This window comes from Saprolegnia diclina, assembly GCF_000281045.1.
Source record: "Saprolegnia diclina VS20 unplaced genomic scaffold supercont1.82, whole genome shotgun sequence".
Taxonomy (NCBI): Eukaryota; Oomycota; class Saprolegniomycetes; order Saprolegniales; family Saprolegniaceae; genus Saprolegnia; species Saprolegnia diclina.
The window spans coordinates 117,062-134,634 of record NW_008246149.1 but is presented as its reverse complement, the minus strand read 5'-3'; the positions used below and the strand labels follow the sequence as shown (position 1 = coordinate 134,634).

The window sequence follows — 17,573 nt, the reverse complement described above, 5'->3', positions numbered from 1 at the left end:
GAGGAGATGACATTGCTGCCGTCTCTGGCACGCTGTGGCGCCTTTGTCCCTTGTGCAAGGACGATTCGGCGTTGCCGTACCCACCCTTGTCGCCAACCGATCTCGTCCGGACGCCCATCCGTGGATGGTGATGCCGCATCACGACGCACCGACACGGTCGAGCTCGTCGTGCCTGTGGCTACTATATTTGTACATATACAGTATATTGTAGTTAATGTTGGGCAATTGTCTTCATACAAATCGTCTCATATCGCTGCAGTCCACGGCATTATTGGACGCATCAGTGCTATGAAGGATTGCTGTGCTCGCTCACGTGGCAGAAGCACAGAGAAGTGTGTCGTGTCCGCTGGTGCAGGTTCGCCGAACCCTGCACCGCAACCATAAGAACCATAGACGAGGCCGATTATCGGTAACGTTGCTGATGATGAAGTCGGCCCACTGCAGTCATCATCATCACAGCCATCACCACAACCTTGCGACACGGGCAACTATGACCGCCTTCCAGTTTCTAAACCGGTGATTACAAAATGCCTGGTCAACGTGAACCCGTCGACTGTGTCCGACGCGATCAGGGGTAGGGTACACGCCACTTATCGCTAACTGCGATGTGCATGCGTCTTGGACGACCGAGTTTCTTTAATAGTACGATGTGTGTGTTATATAAGTGTAGAAGAGCTAGCCCATGAGGTGCTCGAGCGCATCAAACGTCGTCCGCAAGTGATTCAAAAACACATCACAAATGAGGCTTCGTGGACTCGCGCACAGCGGGTTTTGCTTGGGCGGCTCCAGCGGCAGCTGGCCCGAGAGACACAAGCGGCGCATGGATCGATACGGGCCTTGGGGTACGACGACGACCCTAATACGAAAACGATAAGACTCCGAGTGTCAATTCGTCTGCAAGTACGTGGCCGTCATGTTGCCAATGTAAAAGCCGAGCTGGTGCGGGTGCACTTCGTCGTCCAAGACTGTCTGCAGCACAAAGACGATGCGGTCGTTCTCAATGTAGCGCTTGACCGCGCCGAGCGTCTGGATGAACGGCGTCATCTTATCCAGATACGACGTGATGCGAACGTAAACCGAGTTTTCGTCGATTTGCTCGAGCACCTAGCATGCCATAAGAATACGAATAAGAAGCCAACATACCTCGAGGGTCGCGTTGTTGGGCAGCACGATGCCTTCGCGGTGGTTGAAGACAGCCCAGCACTTCATGCCGTTCGAGATGAAATTGCAGTCGCGGTACCGGAGACTGTGGGCCTCGAGCACGATCGAGTCACCGCGGGCGTTGACCGTCACGTTGAGATGCCGCGTGTCTTCGGACGCTTCCATGAGACCCGCGCGCAGCAGCATCGCGTCAACTTGCTCGTGCGCATCGTCGACAAGCGCGTGAAACGAGCTCCTTCGGCGGTCCATGTCGGCGCTGAGCTTCCGAAGCTTCCAGTCGTCGAGGTCCAAGGTCGGAAACGTCTACGTCATGACGTTCATCTATAGTGTCGCAAGGTTTGGAGGACGTACCGCGAGGCGTGGCCGTTTGATGAGGAGCTGGTCGAGGGCCTGTGCAATCTTGAGCTGCTCCTCGAGCGCGCGCTTGAGCCGGCTGTTTTCCGAGAGCGCGCGCTGCGAGTTGAGCTTTTGGTTGCGCGCCATTCGCTCCCACTCGGAGCCGCCTTCGGCCTCGAGCGCCTTGACGTTGGTCAGCACGGACAAATGCCCGCTGAGCTGTGCAACTTGCTCTTGCAAATGCTTGAGCTCCTCTTTTTGGCGACGACGGTACTTTTGGCTAATCGACTCCTCCTTCCCGGGCTCCGACTCGCTCGGGCTCTGCGACGACGGCGACGTGGCCATCGGGCGCGGTGCGTGCATCTCGAACGGCTGCGCGTTCATGCGCACGTCCGACGTCAAGTAGTAGGCAATGTCGCGGTCCAGCTGGAGCTCGTCGATCGGCAAAAGCTCGCTGAGCAAGCTCGGGTTCTCCATCGCCGAGTTGTTTCACAAAATGAATTTTGTCGCGAGAAGGTCCATGCACACCGATGTGTGATTGGCTACTTCGTATGCGGACATGCATATCCGGAGGACACACTATTTCCATCCCAGCTACAGCGTCGGGGTGGGATCGATGACGCTAGTGCTCTCGTAGAATCAGCGATGGCTTCAGTATGTGGCTTCGACCGCTTTTGCAGTGTCCGACGCGAAGGTTCTGGTGAACAGCGTTTCGCCGTGTACCACCCACCCGCTTGACCACTGGCCGTGACCGTGTTGTGAAATACGCTGCCGAGCAATACTACACTGGGTGGTTGCTCTCGGGAAGCTTACTCGTCTCGAGGGGTGGCCGCTAATCTGACAACAGCAAAGTCGCGATCGCGTCACACCGCCGTTATCATGCAGCCCATGCGAAGATGCAAGGTCGGTCGTGGCGACTCGTTGCCCGCTGGGTGCTACAACAGCACACTGGTCGTCGTTGGGATGGCCTTTGCAGCGTTGCCAGAGGATCGTCGTGGTGCCGACGATGTGACACTAATTCCTGGTGTCGATCGGGTATATACTGTCGGCGTGTCGCCCGCATCATGCGCTTGCTCCGAGAACCGTGCAGTGTTGCATCAACAGAACGGCCATCGTCTCCGCGCCGAGGCAGTTGGGACATCCGTGGTGTACGCGTGACGCGGCTGTCACATGGTGTTGACGGAGCAGTTGCATAGGAATGCAAATATGTTCCTTCGCCGAGGATGTTCCAGTGGTCGCCAGCCTTTCTCCACGTCCTCGTGGACCCAGAGTCCAACTGGAGCCCGTCAGAGCTACGTTGCACAGCACTGTGGACGTACTAGTACACGTGTAGTACTACTACGCAGAAGACAAGAGCCCACATACAACGAGCTATATCACCGCTCCTTCCATTCACCGCAACGTGTGGTAGACGCGAACCAGTTCGGATTCGAGGTAGATTCCCACGTCTTCGCCGTCTTTGCGCAAGTCCAACTGCCGCAAAGTCGAGCGAAAGGCCCGCGGCGCCATGCTCCGCACGTGGTCGCAGTCAACAAGGCGGGTCAGCAACGCCACGTCGCGCAATGCGCCAGCGTGCAAGAGCGTCGATCGAAGCAGCGTCTCTTGCAGCCACACGTGTCGGAAGAGCGACGGACTCGAGGATGCGCGGAGCATGGCACAGAGCGTCAATGGCGATGGCGGCGGCGCCAACACGGTTGCCCAGTCGCAGTCGGTTAGCAGCGCGTCGCACGTGGACCAAGCTACGTCGCCGTCGCCGTGTCGTAGCCACGCTTGAATCTTCGCCATGCATTCGGCTTTGGAGCGCTGGGCAAGTGGGACGTCGGCGGCGATTTTGACGGTTGATGACGAAATGGGGCGCGGCGATGATTTCGTCGACGGTAGAACGTCGTGCAGGTTGCACGTGACACTCGGTAGCACCATCTCCATCGGCACAGCTTCAGACGAAGGGACTTCGGCGCGCGTGCGCATCCAAGCGAGCTGGAGCCAGTCGCCGTCGAGACCTTCCTGGTACAGACGCAGCTCGAGACCGAGGCTCGCATCGTCGTTCGGTGGGCTTGCCATGACCTTGTCTACATGCTTGCTTGTCTCCTGCTTGGGCACCTCGTCGTCAAGGACAATGACCTCTACCGGCGTCTGGCGCGGACCATCGGGACTCTGCGGCGGCAGCGCCAGCCGGCTTCGCTTTTTCATCGTGTGCGATCCGACCACTCTGTACGCAATTAGTGTATTAGTACTTTATCGGATATATCCGGTGATTCCGGATAACGTGCCAACACTGGCCAAGATGGACATCCCGGGCTGCTACGACGCCCTCCAGGAAGCGCTCAAGGAGCCTCGCCCAAAGCAGCTCGTGACCGAGATCAACGCTGTACGACTGCGCTACCATCGACGCATTCCCATACGCTCATATGCCCGCGGTAGCACCTCGAGACGGCTAACGCGACGAATGGCCAGCCCAAGAAGCTTCAGTTTCTCTGCGTCGACTGCAAGCAAGAAGGTATGCGTATTTCACGCATGCAGCTACGCAGCATCATGTATACTGACGCATTAGGCGTCGAAGGCAAGGCCCGCGCGTTCTTTGCCGCGCCGCCCGTACGCAGCAACGATGCAACGTGTTTGCTCAACTCTTATTCCTAGGCTATCGTGCTCTGCGCCAACCGCCTTCGGACGCAGAACGACGTGTCAGAGGTCATCGTGCACGAGCTCATCCACGCTTACGACGTACGCTACGTCGTCGTTGCCTTGGACTGAATCGCTGGCATTAGTACACGGTGCGCGGCATGGATCTCACCAAACCCGACGTCCTCGCGTGCAGGTCGTCGTCGCTTCGATCGTCGTTGACCGCTGAACTTTTGCGCGTACGTCTAGTGAAGTGCGGTCGGCGCGCGAGTCCGAGTGCTATCAAAAGGCCGACCACTTTTGCAAAACGAGTTCGGCGGCGCTCGGGGCGCGTGCCTGCGAGTGGTGGACGCACAAGTGCGTCAAGGACAACGCGACCCAAGCGACGTCGGTAGGAGGCTCGATCTCACTCATGCCAAGATCAATATGTGACTTGGTTAGTCAATGCTGCCACCCACCGAGGCCAAAGCGCGCGTCCAAGCCGTCTTTCCCACGTGCTTTGCCGACCACGCACCGTTCACGTCGGCGTAAAGGAATGGAGCGATCACGATCATCTCGCCCAGAGGCGCGTCGGTTGCAAAGGCGAGTTGGACAGCAGAATGTACAGCGCGGACTCGACGATCCGTCCTCCTTCTGTTCCAACGCAGATCCAGTCAGTCGCCACGTAACACGCGACATGCCCACGATCCAGTGCGGACTGTCATCGCTGCTGCAAGCCAGAGCTCACGCAGAGGCGGTCGTGCCCTCGATGCAGCGATCTTCCGCCGTCGTGGCAAGCGCCACCAACACTCTGTGCACCACTGTAGCACAGGAGTGGGACCCAATCGTACGCCTCTTGGAGGCGGAACGGGTCAGCGTCCAGCGTCAGTGACGCGGCTCTACTGGAAGGGGATCGATACCGGCGTACGAACAGTGTACGAACGCTGTCGAACGGTGCGCGCCAATAAGAGTGTACCGGGCCCGGGCCCGCACGGCACTTGGGGCGTGGATGACAGAACCCTTTGTGGCGCACATACAAACAGCAGGGTAGACCAGCGAACAGCCCCGACGTCGGACCGCGTCTGAGCAGAGTGGCTCTGAGCGCGAATCGTTGATCTCACGCAGCTGCGCCCTCGGCGGTGAGCGCGGCCTGCCACGCTCCCTGCGCCCAGCGTCATTGGCGTCGGCGGGCCAGATCGGCGTGGCCTTGCATGCATGCCCGCATCCGTTGCAGGCGACGCATGGCCGTGTCGCAAGCGCGCTGTTGACCGCTGGGAGCGTGTCGCAGCACATGTCGCGGCCGCGTGCGGCGCCTTTTGGCCAATCGATTGCCTTTCTAGCTCCTTTCCGCCAATGGCATCGCTCTATTGTCGCATGTCGCAGCGTATTTAAAGACCGCGGAGTTGCATACATTGTGCAAGAGATAAAAAGCAAATGCAAAATAACTTTGGTTTCCGGCCCATCGACTTGGTTGGCTCAGTGTGGAAAACAGCGTCTGAGACACTTGGAGGAGGCCGCCCCCGATGCAAGGACAACAGCAACAGCAAGGACCGCCCACGCGGCAGCACGCGCCGCCTCCGAGCGAGGTGCCTGTGAACGCGCAGCTCCTGCGCGATATGATGGACTGCGTCGACGTCTCATCCTTCTCCATGGAGCGCAAGGAGTCGTGGGCCAAACTGCGGACGCTCGTGTCTGGCGATGACGCCGCCGCCGCCGAGATGCGCGCCGAGCAGCTCCTCCACGCCCAGTACCCGTACGACAGCGCGAGCCAAGAGCGCAAGTTCAACGTCAAGGAGAGCGCGACCAAGCTTAAGCGCCTCTTGAGCTCGCAGAATTTCTCGATGAACGAGAAGAAGGCCAGCGTCTCGGCGCTCGTGGGCCTCCTCGAAACGCAGGCGCCCGGTGGCATTAGCCGCACGGAAGCCACCGAACTCCTCCGCAGCCTCGGCGACGAGATCCCCGCGGAAGAGCTCAAGCGGCTCTCGAGTTCTAACATGTTCAAGTCGTTCATCATGCACGCGGACGGCATGACGCGCAAGAAGAGCTTTGACGTGCTGCAGGGCATCCTCAACGCGACCTCCAACTCGGCGCTGCAGCGTCCGATGACGTCCCAAGACAGTTTCCGCTTCCAGACGCTCGCCAACTGCCTCGAGTCGATCGAGAGCGACGTCGCCAAGTACGCCGCCGAAGAGGTCGCCGAAGACGACGACAACGAGTACGTCGTGTCGGTCGACAACCTGGACAACCTCCTCGACGACAAGATTGTCCAACCGACAACATACCCGCCGCGCGAGAAGCCGGCGCCGGCCAATGCCCGCCCGCCGCAGCAACACCCGCAACACCCATCGCAAGCCACCCCCGCGCCGGCGCCGACGCAGCTGCCCGCCGCCAATGCAGCGCCGTCGGCCTCTGCGCAAGCCAACAACGGCATGCACCCGTCATACCCCGGCCAGGGCAGTGACGAACGGAGCTTGCAGCAGCACGCGGCCACGATGAGCGCGATGAGCCAGCAGCAGCCAGTGCGCGGCCTCGCCAACACCGCGGCGCGCCAGCCCATCAACACACAGTACCCGGGCTTGAACATGCAGCAACAGACGTCGCACATGACGCACCCGACGATGCACATGTACCACGACACGTACCGACAGCAACAGCAACAGCAGCAGCAACAACAGCAACTCCACGCGTCGCACTTGTCGCAACACCCGTCCATGCAGCAGTACTCGATGGCGCCGCAGGCCGGCGCGTACTACACGAACGGTCCCCACATGTACCAGCAGCAGCAACAAGCGGCCATGTACCAGCAGAGCAACTATGCGATGCAAGCTGCCGCGCACCAGCACCAGCAGCAGCAGCAACAACACCATTTGCACCACTACGGCCACCTCCCGTCGGCGTATGCCAGTGCGGCGGCGCCGTCGCCGGCCCATTACGAGCAAAAATACACGGCGCACTACGACGCCGGCAAGTACGAGCCCAAGTACGAGCCCAAGTACGCACCGGACGCGGCGGCGATGGCGGCACCTGGCAACTCGGCGGCGTACGCCAAGTTTTGCATGTCGCCGGGCTGCAACAACATTGCGCGGACCAAAGGCATGTGCAAGGTGCACGGCGGCGGTCGTCGCTGCAAGGTTGAGGGCTGCATGAAGAGCGCGCAGACGGGCCACCTATGTATCGCCCACGGTGGTGGCAAGCCGTGCCGCATGGAAGGCTGCCCCAAGACGGCGCAGTCGCGAGGCCTCTGCAAGCAGCACGGCGGTGGCGTCCGGTGCAAATTTGAAGGCTGCACCAAGAGCTGCCAGTCGGGCGGCTTTTGCCGTGGCCACGGCGGCGGCAAGCGCTGCGAGTTTCCCCAGTGCAAGAAGTGGGCCCAGCGCAACGGGTTCTGCGCCAAGCACGCGCAGGAGCTCGCGTCCAACCCGGCATAGAAGGAGACGGAGATGATAAGGAAGGTTAGTTCGTGTATATAACACAGGTTAGTAGTTATACAAGTGGAAACACTCGTGTTCAGCACAACGCGCCTTTGGCTGATCTATCGACAGTGAGTTGGAGAACGGCGCTGATACCAACTGGGAACCGGTCTCACAAGGGCGGTGAGCTGCATGGCAAGATACTATATTGTCGCTTCCACAGTTTAGTCCCTGCAAGGGTATATAAGGTTTGCATCTCTTATATACCCTTGGTACCTGCCATGCGTCTAGATGAGAGCTCTGGATGTGCTGCTCGCTTCGACTGCAGTCGGCTCTCGACATCTGGCAAGGACCTGGGATCTGAGATTCGTTCAGCGAAGAAGAAGATTGCACTTCAACTTGCCAAATTTCACTTTGTACGCGATGTGATTGGCGCGTGTGTTTTGGCCAATCAGCGACGCCAACCATTTTTCAGATCGCCGAGCATGGCCGGACGCCGGGTGCTCGAGGCCAAGACGTCGTCGGACGGTGGCCTTGAAGAGCGCATCAAGCGCCAGATCCTCGCGCTCCGGCGGCGCCAGATCATCCTCGAGGGCCAGCTCATGAGTGCCAAAGAGGCCGAGCTTACGGACGCAGCGACAGGCATCGGCTACAGCACGGACGGGCAGAGCCTCGCGCGGCTCGAGGTCGTCGTCGGCGCGGGCGACAACATTCGGCTGGATGCATATCCTTCAATGGCTTTTTCCATATTGGGCACAGACATGGCGTACGTCCAGGCGCGGATCGTACCGGCGCCGGGTGGCACGCAACGGACGCGGCGACAGCGGCTGCCGACGCCGCAGTGGCACGAGACACTCCATTTTGACGCGCTCCCGTCGCTTAGCGCATCCGTGTACATTGAAGTCAAGCACGCCATGCGCTTTAGCCCCGACGTCGTGCTCGGGCACATTGTGCTGCCGTTTGAGGAGCTCCTCGCCCAGCATCCCGTCGACAAGACGTTTGCCCTCAGCGAGACCAGCCGTCTGCGACTTCAAGCCACACTCACCTACTCCTCTGTACCACTTCTTCTACGATGGAATAGGACGCATCTGAAGTGACGTGGCGGCGTTAGGCGCGCGTTGTCCACGAAGAGCTGACCGAGGTGCGCCAGGACATGGCAGCGCTCACCACCAAGCTCGCGGCCATCCAGGCCATGGTATTCCACTCCCATCTTGTTTGCATTCCTACCAGCGTTCATAGCCTCCACGACGTCCCCCGTCGGTCGTACAGGCCTATATTAGCGCAGCGTACCGGCCAGCGCCCACGTATTGGCTGACACCGCCCCGCGCAGCAGACGAGAGCAGTCGCAAGCGGACGCAAGACGACGCACCACCCGCCGACGACGCACCACCGAGCAAGAAGCGCAAGACGGCGCTCGTCTCGGACGCCTATACATGGTGCACGGACCGGCTTGGGCCGGCGCCTGCCACGACGCTCTACAGCCAACTGACTTCGCGTGGTACGTTCTGGACATCCCTTGCTGTCCTTGGTGATTCTCACACAATGTCTAGTGAAGGCTTTCTTCCGGCTTAAATAATACCAACCATCGAGTGCCGTCACCGTCCTTGCGGCGGTGTCCCCGACCGACCTGCGAGGAGCGGCAGCGGCAGCGATTTGTTCTGGACTGAGATGGACGACGACGCCTCCCGGTCGTGGATGTGGGGCAGCTTGAGCTGCCGCAGCACGACCTTTTGCGGCTCAAAGATCTAGTCGCATCGTTCACAAGTGGGCGAGGAGCCGTGTCTCGCACCATGGCATCGTCGCGGTCGTTGACGTCGACCACGCGGCGGGACCGGCGGGACCGACACGCCGGCGTTCGAATGCGCATCGTGAGCGACTTGACCTCGTCGTGCTAGCGCATCGAAGCCTGCTGCATCGTTCTCAAAGCCAAGGTACGTACGTGGTGTACGGGCTGTGGTAGCACCGGGGGGTTGGATGCCACCGGTGGCGTCGCCGGCGCAACGCGGAGAACATTGGCCTCGACGAGGTCGGCGCGCGACGGCCGTTTTTTCCGAGACGGTCGCAGCGTTGGCTCTGACTCGGTCTACTCTGCAGCTTGCACAAAAGCGTCTCGCATCGTGAAGACGTACCCGGGACAAGGCATCACTCGTGTCGCTCGCCTTCCAATCCGCTCCCCGCTTTTCGAATCCTTTGTGCCGGATGACGACGCCGCGCGAGACAGGGCTCGACGCATCGTCAAAGACCGGGCCGCCGTTGAGCGCCTCGTAGCGGATAAAGAGCTTGGCGTTGTCGGCCGGCGTCGAGAAGTTCTAAGTGCAAACTGAGAAAGGCCAACTCGTCACTTGTGTACCAAGGGCGTGAGGCGCGAGAGCGGCGTCTTGGGCTTGAGCGTCAGCTTTGGCCGCACCGATGCCCGCGATGTGCCACGCGACGCACCACGTGCGTTGCGAGACGTACTAGGGCTCTGCCCCCGCGCCGAGTCGCCGGAAGGAACGACGATCTGCGGCTCGAGGCGCGGCGGCGGCAACCGCCGGAGCAGATCCTTCTTGGACCGGCGCGATACGAGCAGCGAATTCTCGCCGACAAGCAGCTCTTTTTCATCAACGAGCACGACCTCGGACTCGATCGGTTCGTCCGGTGGGCGCGGCAGCTGCTTCTCGAGCTCGTCCGGATCGGTCACGAGCGTTGCGGTCGCGCGGGCGCGCGCCTCGTCGACCTCGATGCGCTTGACGCGGTCGGCGTCCGCAGCCAAGATGCGTTCAATGGTCTCACGCCGCGCGAGCTCCTCGAGCGTGATGGGCACCACGTCGACGTACGACGCTGCAAACTGCACGGCAATCGCTACATCCACGTCGGAGGTTGTCGTCGTCTCGGGCAGCGTCAGCGCCGGACTTGCTTGATGCGGCGCGGTCTTATTCGGACTGCGCTTGGGCGAGATCGACTTTTGGCTCTCGCGTGTGGGCGACGCGCCGCCAACGGTGGTTCCGCGGTGCGTATTGGACCGCCCGAGCGGCTTGCGCTTGGACGGCACCGTGGCCTTGGACCAAATGTCGATGGGCGCCGGCGTCGGTGCCACGTGCTCGGCTGCGTCGTCGACCGACTCCGGTGTCTTGGTGTGTGGCAGCATCATCATGCCTAACATGCCCATGACGCAGCTCGTGGCGACACACGCCGTGTACGCGAGCTACGCAAGCGGTGCATGTCAGCGCGACAAGTGGTGGGCGCGTACCGTGGCTTTGCGCAGCGCGTTTTCCTCCATCGAGCGTATGAGGCCGTTCAAGAGCGTATCGAGCGCGTCAATGGCTATGTCTTCGGGCTCGAGAAGCGCTTCGTGCAGCACGTTGACGGGCAGGAGCGGCGTCGCGCGGGCGACCGACGACCGGCGCCGGCGGGCGGTCGCGATCGGCGCCATGAGCGATGCTTTCCTCGGCTTCATGCTGCAGGCTGTTTCGGATCCAACTATAGCGCCGCCAAGTAGGAATTGCAGCCACTTAGGTACGAATTGATAGCATCACATACGAAATACGGAATTGGTCGTAAGAAATAGCGACATAAAACTACTATCTTAGGGAGATAATTACTGGCGCGCCTGCCGGATGGTCGCGAGGAGGCTGCCCACGTTGGCCTGGTACAGCGAGAGCTTGGCCTGCAAGGCCGCCCACTCGGCGGGGCCAAAGCCGCGCTGAAGCGACCGCGTGATGACGACGGACCGGCCGAGCTGGTCGATCTTGGCCGAGATCAAGTTGGCCGTGATGGCCTTGACGACCCACTGCTCGACATCAGCGGCGGGCACCTGGAGCGTGCGCTCAATGTCGGCGTACGCGATCGCGTCGTGGCCCGTCGGGTACGAGCACAGCGTGAGGAGGCGCATGTGCGAGGTGCAGACCGCGCTGTCGAGGCCGTGGGCCTTGAGCGTCGCGGCCGACGCCTTCTCAAAGGCCACGTAGTCGGCAAGCGACTTGGACGTGAAGATTTCGAGGAGGTCGTAGATCTTGTCGGCGCCCTTGAGCTGCTGGACAGCCTTGAGGTGGAGGAGCTCGACATGCGCAACAAAGGCCTCGACCGGCGCCTTGATGACGGCGACAGCGGCGCGGATCGCGGCCGGCTTGGCCTTGGAGACATCCTTCTCAGATTCAAAGAGGTTCAAGTACTTCTCGAGGAAGAGAAGCGACTGGTGCTGGCCGTCGACCTCCTTTTCGAGAAGGTCGGCGATGCTAAGGTACACGCTCTGCAGGTTGGCCGGCGCGACGCCCGCCACGAGCGCGTCCATGTCGTTCAAGTAGCTCTTGATCAAGTGCACTTGGTTCGTTGCACCCGCATAGTTGATGATGTTAACGAGCGTCTCAAAGCGGAGCGCGTTCGCGGCCGGAAGGCTGTTGAACACTTCGGCGAGGCTACAGAACAAGTGCCATGAGCTTTGCGTTGCCGCGCGATGGGAGCGTACATGCGGAGCTTCAAGGTCGCGTTCGTCGTCGTGTCGGCCGAGAGCTTCTTGAGCAGCTCCGGCACGTGCGTGGCGCCCGTGGCCTTGAGCAGGAGCTTGAACGCGCCCTCGACGTCCGTGTCCTGGTCCTTGACCGCAAGGAGCGCGTCCGTCTTGGCGAGCGCATGGGCACCAGCGGCCTCGGCGGCGACAGCCGTCGGCTCCTTCAGGATCGCCTGCACGTAGGCAGCCAGGTTGGTCGCAGCTTGGGCTTGCATTCTTAGAGTCGTCTATACGAATACCAAGCTTGGCGGCGCCAGCCACGCAGCCCACACCACCAATGACATCGGAGCGGGGTGCCACCTATACATTACGACCAATCACCGGCAGCCGACCCCTATGGTTGCATCTCATTGGCTGATATATAAGGGAGGTCGCAACTCGCATCCTGCAGTGTGGGTATTTTAAATACGGAAAATGAAATGCCGATACAAACACCAACTATATAAGTTGAAAAACGAATTAATGCGACGTGGCGTCTTGGATTCGGCATCATGTGCCGAATTGAAGTCGTGACCTCATTCAGCCACCTGCAGCCACAGTAAATTGCACGCGCAGCTCGTACCAGTTCTAGTACAGTCTGCAAGCTAAGGCCGCTCGTCGCACCGAATCGGACCTTGATAATATACATCCCCAGTGCCGAGGTCGCAGCCCACCCGCAGATCCAGCGCAGAGCCTACAGTAAATGGCTAACGTTATGCGAAGGTTCTAGCCAGCGACACCGAGCTCTGTGCCTACACCAGCGAAGCTTCGTTGCCAGCCCAGTAGCCCATTAACGCGGGTTTCGCATGCACCACTCGCACGCAAGATCAAAGTAGGCCACGAGATCCTCGCTTCAACGGCAGAGAGAGCGTGGCACGTGATGCCGAAAATAAAAACTGCGACATGTGGGATGCCACGCGCGCCGCTTGATTGGCCATTAGCCGACCCTTGCGATGGAGGCCAAGGTCAACTTCCACGTGCGCAAGTTCCTGCGTGAGAACGAGGACATCAAGCCGAGCGAGTCGAGCGTGCTCTCGCACCTCCTCTCGACGTACAACGAGTACTCGCGCAAGCCGCATGGCCCGCTCAAGAAGATGGTGCAAAAGGCGATCGCCAAAAACACTCCAAAGTCCGAAGGGTAATCTCGCCGTCACTTGCATTGCTCATCGTCGCCTGACTAGCACCAAGCGCCCGCGCAGCGAAGACGACGACGACGACGACGAAAAGCAAGCTGCGGCCCTTGAAGCGTCGGCGCCGCCGCCTGTGAACCTCCTCAACAACTCGATCACCAAGACGTACGCCGCCGAGGCCGCCAAGGCCGAGAAGGCCGAGAGCGACAAGCCCAAGAAGGCCAAGCGCACGCGCCCCGAGACGGCGGCGGTCGCCAACGACAACTTTATCGTGTCCCGACCGACGACGCGGTACTCGGACGTCGGCGGTATCCAAGCGATCCTCAAGGAAGTCCAAGAGCTCATCGAGTACCCGCTGACGCACCCCGAGATTTACACGCACCTCGGCGTCGAGCCGCCGCGCGGGATCCTCTTGCACGGCCCGCCGGGCACGGGCAAGACGATGCTCGCCAATGCCATTGCGGGCGAGAGCGGCGCGTGCTTCCTCAAGGTGAGCGCGCCCGAGATCGTGTCGGGCATGTCGGGCGAGTCGGAGCAAAAGGTCCGGGACCTCTTTGACCAAGCGATCGCGAACGCGCCGTCCATCATCTTTATCGACGAGATCGACGCGATCACGCCCAAGCGCGAGACGTCGTCGCGCGGCATGGAGAAGCGCATTGTCGCGCAGCTGCTCACGAGCACGGACACGCTGAGTCTGGCCAACACCGGCGGCAAGCCCGTGCTTGTGATCGGTGCGACCAACCGCCCGAACGATTTGGACCAGGCACTGCGCCGCGCCGGCCGCTTTGACCGCGAAATCTGCCTCGGGATCCCCGACGCCGACGCCCGCGAAAAGATTCTGTCGGTGCTCGCGTCCAAGATGCGTCTCTCGGGCGACATTGATTTCAAAGACTTGGCGCGCCGGACACCGGGGTACGTGGGCGCCGACTTGGTCTCGCTCACAAAGGAAGCCGCCGTGCTGGCCGTCAACCGCGTCTTTTCGACGCTCTTGCACAAGGAGACACCGAGCGCCGGGACCGCCGAGACGTCCATCAACGACGAGATTCGGTCCGTGGCGCCATTTACGCCCGAACAACTCGAGCCACTGAGCGTCAACATGGATGACTTTCTCCAAGCGGTCCCCAAGGTGCAGCCGAGCTCGAAGCGCGAAGGCTTTGCGACGATTCCGGATGTCACGTGGAACGATGTCGGCGCGCTCGTCGAAGTCCGCGCCGAGCTCGTGCTTTCGATTTTGCATCCGCTCCAGCACCCCGAGCGGTTTGAGGCTCTCGGGCTCAAGATGCCGGCGGGTGTTCTCCTGTACGGCCCGCCGGGCTGCGGCAAGACGATGCTCGCCAAGGCGATTGCGAACGAGAGTGGCGCCAACTTTATTTCGGTCAAGGGCCCCGAGCTCCTCGACAAGTACGTTGGCGAGTCGGAGCGCGCGGTGCGCCAGGTGTTTGAGCGCGCCCGCGCGTCGTCGCCGTGCATTGTGTTTTTCGACGAGCTCGACGCGTTGTGCCCGCGCCGCGGCATGAGCGACGGCGGCAACGGCGTCAGCGAGCGCGTTGTGAACCAGCTCCTCACGGAAATGGACGGTCTGGACGCCCGGAAGAACGTGGTCGTGATTGCGGCGACAAACCGCCCGGACATCATCGACCCGGCCATGCTCCGCCCCGGCCGCCTCGACAAGCTGCTCTACGTGCCGCTGCCGCACGCCGCCGAGCGCTTCCAGATCCTCTCGACGTTGAGCGAGAAGTGCAAGATGGACCCAACGCTGGATTTGGAGGCGATCGCGACCGACCCGCGTTGCGACAGCTTCTCGGGCGCGGATCTCAGCGCCCTCGTGCGCGAAGCCGGTGTCGCTGTGCTTCGCGAGGCCGACAAGACGCACATTGAGACCGGTCTCTGCATCCAGAAGAAGCACTTTGAGTCGGCGTTCCAGACCGTCTTCCCGTCCGTCTCGCGCGCCGACCAAAAGATCTTTGAGAAAATGAAGAAGAATTTGCGCAAGTCCCGCGCGACGCTCACGAGCACCGAGCCGGCGCCGGCGCCGATCGACGACGACCAAAGCGTCACGGCCAACGAAGCCGCGGCCTTGTAAATGGCCTCTATTTTCTTGATTTTAAACCGCATAAACGACTTTTCCGTAACGCCGCAAACGCCACAAATGATATAGTCCACCCGCGGAATCGAACCCAGGTCCACGTGCTTGGACTAGGGAAGGACCTCGATCCCATCTAGGACGCTACAGCGTCGTTGCAGCGCCTCCAACCGACACTGCATTCCAGCACACATGATCGATGTGCAGTAGAGGGTGCCATGGAGTAGTACAGAGTCGGGGGAACTCGACGCTTAGCTCGAAGAGGTGGTAAGATGCTGCGACTACTAGTGACGCCAGTAGGCGACCGACGAGTCGTCGGACGCATGCTCCTTCTCGAGATCAACGTCATCGTCCGTCGTCGGCGCATGGTGGTCGACATCAAGGGCTGTGCTCTGAAATTGAAGCACCGACCCCAAGAGTCCTAGGAGGACCCAACCGCCCATGTACACATAATACTACCGCATCCAGTTCAAAATGAGGATGAAAACAAGACGAAGGGCGTACACTGACGGGGACGGCGGCGGGGATGCCATTAGGGAAAGGGTTGAAGAGGGCCGGAAACCTAATGTACGATTATTGTATTGGCGTATGGGCGAGCGACGTACCCGCCCGCCATGTTGCCGATGCCTTGCACAAACCAGTAGGCACCCACCCACGCCGTCAAGAGCACATGGATCGGCCTAGCCACGGTCGCTTCAGACTCCATTCTTTCAACCGCAAGCAAACCGGCGCGGAATGCAAGCAACGAGTCCAAAGACAGCACCGCAGCCCGCCATGGTATAATACCCGATCGCATTCGGTCGCGAGGCGTCGAGTGCTACTCATGAGTACGTCATCCTCGTCCTGCTTGAGGAAGCGTACTGTGAAGGTAGACGACGTTGAGCATCGAGCCGAGCTGGATCCCGAGCGCCGCGCCTGCACAATATTGTCGTTAGTGAAAGGGCATTGGTGCAGCAAAATGGAATTACCAAAGAGAAACTGGACAATGGTTTTGAGAAGATACGTGAGCACGCCGAGGACGAGCGCGACGCCGACCGCGACACCGAGGCTCAGGAACGCATTCGAGGAGCCCATGGACGTGCCCCATGCCCAGCCCTACGAGGTTATCGTCTTACATTTCAGCGGATCGGCCACAGCAGTACGAGGTAGCCACCGAGAATGGCGCCTTGTAAAACGAGCGATGTCGTAAAGTGCTTGTAGCCCGTAAACGTCTACGAAAATGTCATGATGACAACATGTGCGCACGTCGGAGGAGTACAATAAAGGCGGCGACCGCGAGGAGGCAGACACTCCCGAGGGCCATCGCAGCCGAGAGCGGCATGGCGTCCACCATCGATTGATCCGTGGGGCAGGTTGCGATCTTTTACGAAGCGCTGTGATTGGTCTGACCTGCTGTCGCGCGATGCCATTGGCGCGGAAAGATTCACCTCCACCAATGGCCTTTGAGAACGAGCCGGCACAACGCTGAGGGGCAATGGCAGTGGATCACCGCATAACACCCTTGTGCATATGCAGGCCTGAGGGGTACTGGTGTGAGTGCAACGCGGTTGGATTAAAGTAAGAGTCCGTTTCAACTACAGTTGCTGACATGCAGCGCTGCTTGATCCACTCAAGAGCATACTAGTACATCTATCTCGACGGGTCTTTTGTCTACCGAGTTTGACTCTACCGTGGCGTTGATCCGGCGTGTGTGATCGTGACGACGCTGTGGCCCAACGGCCCTGAATTCACCGTCGAGCGCCGGTACCGCGAGTTCCATGCGCTCGCCGAGACGCTGTATGCGATGCACCCGTCGTCGGCACTGCAGCAACGGCTGCCGCCCAAGCTCTACTCCCAGCAGACGCACGCCGCGGTCGTCGGTCACCGAGTGGGCGTCGCTGATCCAGGCGCGCATCGCCAAGGTGCTCGTGACAGCCGAGGGCTACGCGGGTTTAACTCCTGGGTTCAGCCTCACATACATGGCGATGCTACCAAGGCTTTGGTGGTACCATTGCTCGTCGCCTCCCGTTGTCAACCCCAATTCTCTGTACCTATATTTCTGTAGGTGACACAGGAAGGCATAAGAAACACCCTGCTGCGACCTCAACGTCACATGCGTGCGACTACCACTTCATGTATACCGGCCGTCACCAGTCACCACAACACACTGGAGTGTAACCTACGACGACTGAGGTTTGGTACGAATCGACGGGCTATCAAAGCTCACGCTGTCCGCCACCAAAGATACCGATCACTGCAATATATACGCAACCTCCAAGATCCTACTCAGTTGATGTTTGTATGCTACATACAACCAGTGCCTGGACGCGGCAAAGTCCTTCGACGCGACCACTCGCTGCCCTAGCCCCAAGCCAAATACAAACGTGCCATCTCGCATATCTAGCCATCGC

The 17,573-nt window shown here is 60.3% G+C and overlaps 9 protein-coding genes across 10 annotated transcripts; 4 read left to right on the top strand and 5 right to left on the bottom strand.

Annotated features, from left to right (window-relative positions):
• Positions 1-602: 602 nt before the first annotated feature.
• On the bottom strand, positions 603-1,981 carry SDRG_14996 (hypothetical protein). Its single transcript, XM_008621159.1, has 4 exons — positions 1,513-1,981; positions 1,144-1,464; positions 905-1,104; positions 603-856 (listed from the first exon to the last, which is right to left on the bottom strand). Exons 1-4 carry the CDS (start codon positions 1,972-1,974, stop codon positions 676-678), a joined length of 1,164 nt encoding a protein of 387 aa, XP_008619381.1. The 5' UTR covers positions 1,975-1,981; the 3' UTR covers positions 603-675.
• Positions 1,982-2,853: 872 nt separating this feature from the next.
• SDRG_14995 (hypothetical protein) lies at positions 2,854-3,704 on the bottom strand. The gene has a single exon (XM_008621158.1). It carries the CDS (start codon positions 3,685-3,687, stop codon positions 2,890-2,892), a length of 798 nt encoding a protein of 265 aa, XP_008619380.1. The 5' UTR covers positions 3,688-3,704; the 3' UTR covers positions 2,854-2,889.
• Positions 3,705-3,746: 42 nt separating this feature from the next.
• On the top strand, positions 3,747-4,806 carry SDRG_14994 (hypothetical protein). Its single transcript, XM_008621157.1, has 7 exons — positions 3,747-3,865; positions 3,919-3,994; positions 4,049-4,089; positions 4,135-4,218; positions 4,263-4,312; positions 4,366-4,507; positions 4,558-4,806. Exons 1-7 carry the CDS (start codon positions 3,782-3,784, stop codon positions 4,645-4,647), a joined length of 567 nt encoding a protein of 188 aa, XP_008619379.1. The 5' UTR covers positions 3,747-3,781; the 3' UTR covers positions 4,648-4,806.
• Positions 4,807-5,584: 778 nt separating this feature from the next.
• Positions 5,585-7,611, top strand: SDRG_14993 (hypothetical protein). The gene has a single exon (XM_008621156.1). It carries the CDS (start codon positions 5,619-5,621, stop codon positions 7,521-7,523), a length of 1,905 nt encoding a protein of 634 aa, XP_008619378.1. The 5' UTR covers positions 5,585-5,618; the 3' UTR covers positions 7,524-7,611.
• A 379-nt stretch (positions 7,612-7,990) lies between these two features.
• On the top strand, positions 7,991-9,081 carry SDRG_14992 (hypothetical protein; the record flags this gene model as incomplete). The annotated part of the gene is made up of 4 exons (XM_008621155.1): positions 7,991-8,560; positions 8,617-8,700; positions 8,745-9,003; positions 9,056-9,081. 4 exons carry the CDS (start codon positions 7,991-7,993, stop codon positions 9,079-9,081), a joined length of 939 nt encoding a protein of 312 aa, XP_008619377.1.
• On the bottom strand, positions 9,049-10,970 carry SDRG_14991 (the record flags this gene model as incomplete). 2 transcript variants are annotated; one of them, XM_008621154.1, is made up of 6 exons in its annotated part: positions 10,735-10,941; positions 9,856-10,689; positions 9,635-9,814; positions 9,445-9,588; positions 9,295-9,396; positions 9,101-9,250 (listed from the first exon to the last, which is right to left on the bottom strand). In XM_008621154.1, the coding sequence occupies exons 1-6, from the start codon at positions 10,939-10,941 to the stop codon at positions 9,101-9,103; spliced, it is 1,617 nt and encodes a 538-aa protein (XP_008619376.1). The 2 variants fall into 2 exon arrangements, with proteins under 2 accessions (XP_008619375.1, XP_008619376.1); XM_008621153.1 differs by having other exon boundaries at positions 9,049-9,250; positions 9,295-9,814; positions 10,735-10,970.
• An 18-nt stretch (positions 10,971-10,988) lies between these two features.
• SDRG_14990 (hypothetical protein) lies at positions 10,989-12,274 on the bottom strand. Its single transcript, XM_008621152.1, has 2 exons — positions 11,950-12,274; positions 10,989-11,899 (listed from the first exon to the last, which is right to left on the bottom strand). The coding sequence occupies exons 1-2, from the start codon at positions 12,204-12,206 to the stop codon at positions 11,083-11,085; spliced, it is 1,074 nt and encodes a 357-aa protein (XP_008619374.1). The 5' UTR covers positions 12,207-12,274; the 3' UTR covers positions 10,989-11,082.
• A 637-nt stretch (positions 12,275-12,911) lies between these two features.
• Positions 12,912-15,249, top strand: SDRG_14989 (adenosinetriphosphatase). Its single transcript, XM_008621151.1, has 2 exons — positions 12,912-13,108; positions 13,152-15,249. Exons 1-2 carry the CDS (start codon positions 12,924-12,926, stop codon positions 15,181-15,183), a joined length of 2,217 nt encoding a protein of 738 aa, XP_008619373.1. The 5' UTR covers positions 12,912-12,923; the 3' UTR covers positions 15,184-15,249.
• Positions 15,250-15,467: 218 nt separating this feature from the next.
• SDRG_14988 (hypothetical protein) lies at positions 15,468-16,547 on the bottom strand (the record flags this gene model as incomplete). The annotated part of the gene is made up of 8 exons (XM_008621150.1): positions 16,442-16,547; positions 16,326-16,394; positions 16,152-16,278; positions 16,045-16,098; positions 15,910-16,000; positions 15,789-15,863; positions 15,688-15,745; positions 15,468-15,638 (listed from the first exon to the last, which is right to left on the bottom strand). The coding sequence occupies exons 1-8, from the start codon at positions 16,514-16,516 to the stop codon at positions 15,468-15,470; spliced, it is 720 nt and encodes a 239-aa protein (XP_008619372.1). The 5' UTR covers positions 16,517-16,547.
• Between the last annotated feature and the right edge of the window lie 1,026 nt (positions 16,548-17,573).

Coding starts and splice junctions, on each gene's coding strand:
- SDRG_14996 (XM_008621159.1), bottom strand. CDS start 1,974: ATGGAGAACCCGAGCTTGCTCAGCGAGCTTTTGCCGATCGACGAGCTC. Junction 1,105..1,143: donor CCAACAACGCGACCCTCGAG/GTATGTTGGCTT, acceptor ATGGCATGCTAG/GTGCTCGAGCAAATCGACGA. Junction 857..904: donor ATTGGCAACATGACGGCCAC/GTACTTGCAGAC, acceptor TTTTCGTATTAG/GGTCGTCGTCGTACCCCAAG.
- SDRG_14995 (XM_008621158.1), bottom strand. CDS start 3,687: ATGAAAAAGCGAAGCCGGCTGGCGCTGCCGCCGCAGAGTCCCGATGGT.
- SDRG_14994 (XM_008621157.1), top strand. CDS start 3,782: ATGGACATCCCGGGCTGCTACGACGCCCTCCAGGAAGCGCTCAAGGAG. Junction 3,866..3,918: donor TCGTGACCGAGATCAACGCT/GTACGACTGCGC, acceptor TGCCCGCGGTAG/CACCTCGAGACGGCTAACGC. Junction 4,090..4,134: donor CGTTCTTTGCCGCGCCGCCC/GTACGCAGCAAC, acceptor TCTTATTCCTAG/GCTATCGTGCTCTGCGCCAA.
- SDRG_14993 (XM_008621156.1), top strand. CDS start 5,619: ATGCAAGGACAACAGCAACAGCAAGGACCGCCCACGCGGCAGCACGCG.
- SDRG_14990 (XM_008621152.1), bottom strand. CDS start 12,206: ATGCAAGCCCAAGCTGCGACCAACCTGGCTGCCTACGTGCAGGCGATC. Junction 11,900..11,949: donor GCGACCTTGAAGCTCCGCAT/GTACGCTCCCAT, acceptor CTTGTTCTGTAG/CCTCGCCGAAGTGTTCAACA.
- SDRG_14989 (XM_008621151.1), top strand. CDS start 12,924: ATGGAGGCCAAGGTCAACTTCCACGTGCGCAAGTTCCTGCGTGAGAAC. Junction 13,109..13,151: donor AACACTCCAAAGTCCGAAGG/GTAATCTCGCCG, acceptor TCGCCTGACTAG/CACCAAGCGCCCGCGCAGCG.